The 5,927-nt window shown below is 39.7% G+C and overlaps 1 protein-coding gene across 1 annotated transcript; it reads left to right on the forward strand.

The window, feature by feature from the left end:
• Nucleotides 1-3,920: 3,920 nt before the first annotated feature.
• LOC106575944 (beta-galactoside-binding lectin-like) lies at nt 3,921-5,313 on the forward strand (the record flags this gene model as incomplete). Its single annotated transcript, XM_014152700.2, has 3 exons — nt 3,921-4,015; nt 4,285-4,456; nt 4,676-5,313. Coding segments are annotated over 3 exons (414 nt in total), but the record flags the coding sequence as incomplete, so codon positions are not given.
• Nucleotides 5,314-5,927: the final 614 nt, after the last annotated feature.

Here is a 5,927-nt window from a genome sequence, read left to right on the forward strand (position 1 = left end):
ACTAAGCAAGGGGCACCACCAAGCAAGTGGCACCATGAAGATCAAGGAGCTCTCCAAACAGGTCCGGGATAAAGTTGTGGAGAAGTACAGATCAGGGTTGGGTTATAAAATATTATCAGAAACATTGAATATCCCACGGAGCACCATTAAATCCATTTTTAAGAAATTGAAAGAATATGGCACCACAACAAACCTGCAAAGAGAAGGGCGCCCACCAAAACTCACGGACCAGGCAAGGAGGGCATTAATTAGAGAGGAAACAAAGAGACCAAAGATAACTTTGAAGGAGCTGTAAAGCTCCACTGCGGAGATTGGAGTATCTATCCATAGAACCACTTTAAGCCATACACTCTACAGAGCTGGGCTTTACGGAAGAGTAGTGAAAACAAAGCAATGTAAAAAAAAATGTGCAAACATGTTTGCACAAAAAACATTGTAACCATTTATGCCAATACTTTTGTCTGTAATAGATTTTTTGAGCCAGGTTTAAGAAAGCATAAATACGTCAGGGTCAACAGTTTTTATCCATATATTCACAAAATCTAGCTTCGGCAGAAGACTTCTTACATTCATATGCAGAAACTTCATGCCACTCTGACTACTTAATTATGCAGGGGTAAAAATGTCAGGACCTGGGTTAGATTGCACATTTCCAGACAGTAGAAGCAGCAAGATAAAGGCTAGATCGAGGGTTTCAACATTTGGATTTACAGACAGCACTTGAATGATAATCCACAGTCACCAGAGCCTTAATGCCACATATTTCAGGAGATGTGTAATGCCCAGAGACATGGTTAGGTACCAAGAGAATAGTCCTGACATGCAAGCGCAAGAGTCTGATTACTCCCATGTTGTTTGGGAAAAATGTGCATAGTTCTCGTGTGCATTTACAGAGCAAGCGTGTGGTTTCTCCCAAAACACGAGGGAGAAGCTGTCATCTATTTCCTCATTCACAGAGCAATGGGCTCTAAAAGTATAGCCAACATTGTAAAAACCAAGGGTAGACAACAGCAAAATGAGCAATAGCAGCATGTTTGTTTAACACAGCACTAAGCACATACAAAGTTATTAACATAAAAATCTAAGATATGTATCCAACACAATCCTAATCTCCTATTATTAAATGAGCTATGACTTCAAATAAGTGGAATAGAAGGTGTCTATTCCACTTAATGGGACACTGTATTATCTGATGTGTCTTACGTAGGATTCTTTCTTCCAGGACTGATGGAAGTCCTCTACAGTATGTATCTTAAGGGAGCTTCCAAATTAAATAAGGCCTGGCCATTTTTGTTTGTTTTTGCCCTACGCTTTACCAGCACACATACCTACAACCCACTTGTTATGAATATTTGTTAGTGGTTTTAATACTGTGTTTGATTTATTGTGTGGGGTCCAGTGGCGATTTTAGCAGGTAAATCTTGTTGGGGCAAAAAATAAAATAAAGTGGTGTCATGACGTTGGCCTCTTTTGGTACAGGGAGGACAGTTGACCCCCTCCCTTTTGCACCACCACCCAACCTACCTTCCCCCCAATCCACCCTGTGTGTAAAGGGTTGTAAAAACTCTAAAATTCCAGGAGAGTCTCTGGCCACATGGCCCATAGAGAGACAAAGGAAATTCTTCCAACTCATAGAATTGGAGAACCGAGCGACATGTGTGTGCTGGAGAAGGTATGGAAGATTGGTGAAGAATCCAGCTACGAACTGATCCGCTTGGTACAATTTTGTGATACTCAGAAGAGACAATATAGCCATATTACCATAAAACTGTTTATATAATAGCATCAGCTTGAGAATTGCATCATAATGGTTGTATAGAATGTATTAATAAGGATAAAGCTTTTGTAAGACATTGAGATGCTATGTACTGATGTAATGTGATAGAATTGTATTTCTGTAACCAAGTCTAGCTCAGTCATGGGCACGCCCCCAGGGACCCATACAGGACCAGGCGTCATTTGACAAGCCTGTTCGATGGGCACTATAAAACACCCCCTGATTTACATTTCCCCAGACCAGGCCTACACTCCATGGCCAATAGGTTTTACCATCCAATTCCTCTACTGAAAGTGAACCATACCACGTGGTTAACTTTTAGACTATTGATACCGACAGAATAAGAACAAGTCTTTGATATTAATTATTAGTCTGCAGCTAAGTAAATTATATCATTGAACGCGAAGACCAACGAAACAACCATTCGATGACGACATTAATGAATGTCGCTTTGAAAGATCCATTCTAACCGAGAGAGAGACTCTCCATCAGAACTACTCTCCAACAAGAATCAGAACAACACACTGAGCGTAAATATATATTGATTGCAATTGTTCCCGAATGAGTGAGCCTTCAATTGTCAATTGTTAATATTAATGAACTCTGTAGGTGTGCATTCTCAGCTGACCGTTTATGACCCATTGTTCAACAGGCCGACCTGCCTGTTTAGCCCACAAGGGCACATTCCTCTACCAATCCTTTGTGACGATAATTACTGTTTGTATGTTTTCTGTTAATTACTTAGTGTAGTAAATAAATGATTTTAAGACAATTGATGTATGGATGATTTTAGTAAAGACTGGGTTCGTGCAGATACAACAATTTACGACGTTTGGAATGAGACTGGACTAAAGGTAAAAGACATCATTTAAACCAGAAGATAATCGGCCTATACTATAATATAATATTATAGTACAGGAAAGTTATATTAGGAAAATTATAGCTTTGTAATCTGAATATTCTCCTTGGTGCCCCGATCTCCTAGTTAATTACAATTAAACGATTAATCATTTTAATCGCGTGATAATAATTACAGTGAGCTAATTGATAAACATATCTTCAGTTTAATGGTACCCCCAAAGACACGACAGTGGGATGCATGCCAGCAAAGCCAATACATTATTTGCACCATAATGGTGACAATCTGTGCCCACAAACTGTAAGGGCCGACATAAAGCTGTCCAAACAGCAGTCCCAACATCTTACTGCTGCTACACCTGGCTATCAGCGTAGCCTTGTCTGTCAGCATAACAGTTCATTCAGCCTCATTTACTGCCTTTAAAAAAAACATAGCTGAACTGGCTGACTTGCTTAAACAAATGTGGTTTCTAATGACAATTGAGATGTACAAACTATGGCATAAAGGAACAACAAGCGGATAAGAGGCTATCCGTAATTTCAATTAAGAGAACTGTATATGTGCAATTCATCTAAACAATATTTCCCCTGACACATATAAATATCACTCATTACTTTGATTCTGTGCCGTGCCCAACCTCCATTGGTCCCATGTTGGCTGCCCACCATAATATGGGCCCTGTGGAAAATGCGACTTCACTTCAGCCTTACTGAGTGTAACCCAGCCTTCCTTCCTCCACCATTTATGGACAGATTTAGTCTCCCCTTCCAAATTCCAAATCACTGAAGGGAAAATAGTAACGCTGTCCAGGACTGGGATTTATAGCAATCTTTGGGCCATTCCATAGATGGAAAAACTTTAATTGGAGACAGATGTTGTATTTGTTAGACTGATGAGGCTAGGATAAAAGTACAGGAAAGGGTTTAGCAAGGTGTAGCCATACTCTATAGCTCTCGTCACCAGAGCCATGTAAAGACTTCACGTCAACACTATACCCACTGAACACACACTGGTTGAATCAACGTTGTTCCACATCATTTTAATGTAGAATATACATTGAATTGACATCTGTGCATTGTGGGTACTTACTATAACAATGGTTTGATAGAACCATCTTTGTTTCAGAAGTTATGGGTCAATTCCTATCAGCTAACTCTCAGCTAATTGCACATTTGATGTTTTTCAGTTGATGTATTTCTCTCTCTCTCCTCTCTCTCTCCCTTCTCTCTCTCTCTCCTCTCTCTCTCCCTTCTCTTTCTCTCCCTCTCTCTGTCTCTCCCTCTCCCTCTCTCTCTACAGGGTGTTGTGGTAAAGAACATGTCCTTCAAGTTGGGCCAGACTCTGACCATCACAGTGATCCCTAACTCTGAAGCAACACAGTGAGTAGCTAACCCCCTCCAGACACAATTCATTGTCACTCCACTTCTCAGTCAGCAGCCTAAAGACATCATAGAGAAACTAGTCACTGTATCACGAGAATGATCCGTTCATATTCACAACATACATTATCAAACTACAACGGAAAAGTAGATTATAGCTATAAACTGTTTCTGTGTAATTATCAATCCAGACTCTCTTTCCCTGTAGGTTAAAGGATGTTCCTTATCCCTTCTCTGTGTCTGTGTGCTCTCCTCTTCCCTTACTGTAGTTTTGTCATCAACTTGGGCAACAGTGACGATTACCTCGCCCTGCATATGAGCTTTCGCTTCGACGCTCACGGAGACACTCGGACCGTGGTGTGTAACTCCTACCATGGAGGCATGTGGTTTGAGGAGCACAAAGAGGCACAATTCCCTTTCAACCAGGGAGAGAAGTTTAAGGTGAGAAATTACATTCTGTGTGTGTGTGTGTATGTGTGTGCGCAAAGGTGGATGTGTGTGTTTGCTTTCAATTTAACCCATGCTGATGTGAATGTCCTCTCTTCCCATGTGTGTAATGGAGTTCTACCTGGGACCTCTGGTGGTAATAACTTGCAATCACTGCATCCCAAATACCTAAGCACCTCTTTAGATAAAAATGTGTAATTACTTCTCTCTCAGACAAATATCACCTTCACCAAGGAGCAGTTCCTAGTAGCTCTTCCCGACGGCTTGGTGATCCACTTCCCCAATCGCCAAAGAGACGAAAAGTATAAATGCATCGACTTCGAGGGCGAAGTCAGGATCCAGAGCATCGAGATCATTTAGAGATGAGTTTTAAGTTAGTTTTAATGCTGCCATTCCTAACCAATGGATGGAGCCACTAACAGTGAAATCTACAAGTAAAATATATATTTTACAATAGCAGCCCATTACAAGCTTGGAAGTGTTGAAATGTGAAAAGTTCCCTGGTAGTTAAATTAATATCAATTGTTTTATTGAAGATAAATGTGTCTTTCATTAATGTGGAACAATCATTCCAGATCATTCCAGAAGTGGTTTAAGAAAAGTGCAAAATATTTGTTAATTAAAATGATTTTTTTTTGAACCATTTCAGATTGTATCTTCCTTTCTGTAAATGTGTGATTCTAATCAGCATGTTTTCTTTTCGTAAATGTCTGTGTAGTTAGATATCGTTTCTGCATAATAGCGCTTTGGATAGGCTAGTATTCTTCAGTGACTTTATTACATGCATAACAAGATGTTAGGCTACAGATTAATGAATGTAGCCTCATTATAAATGCATTAAATCAGCGATGCAACTCCTGTGCGGTTATATAGTCATTTGTAACTAATTATCAAACCCATCCTGGTCCTCACTACACATTTACTGGTTGAACACCCAGCTGTATTTGATTATGATACTTATCGAATAACCATGTGTTAGTAATGCAGCATTACCTTTCTATGCCAGTTAATTGAACCACATTAAACCACAACCACTCTTCAGCCTATGACGATGAGCATATGCCTAGCTTAAGAGGTGTTGAGACATGTCACACATTTAATGCATGTAAATACAGTGAGATACGTGAAAGAAATCCACCGCAAATTACACTGTTCATTAGAATATACATTCATCGAATTAGTTCCCTTGTATTTGATTGGTCGAGCACGGTTCGTGTCAATAAAGTTTGAAAATCGCAACACTTACAGAGTGAAAACACTGCCTGTACCAAGCTGTTTGTTTGACCTGCAGTTTTGAAAGATTTCTACTGAAATGCCTAGTAAATAAAAGCTTTAGTAACAAGACATTCATCCTTCCGTTCTTAGAGTGCGTAGATGAGAAAAATAAGCCCAAAGATCAATGTTGCTTTTTTGTTTACTAAGTGGTGGCCATTATCCCCTTAGTTTTTCTGCCAGTCTGTAGACT

Source organism: Salmo salar, chromosome ssa03 (assembly GCF_905237065.1).
Source record: "Salmo salar chromosome ssa03, Ssal_v3.1, whole genome shotgun sequence".
Lineage (NCBI taxonomy): Eukaryota > Metazoa > Chordata > Actinopteri > Salmoniformes > Salmonidae > Salmo > Salmo salar.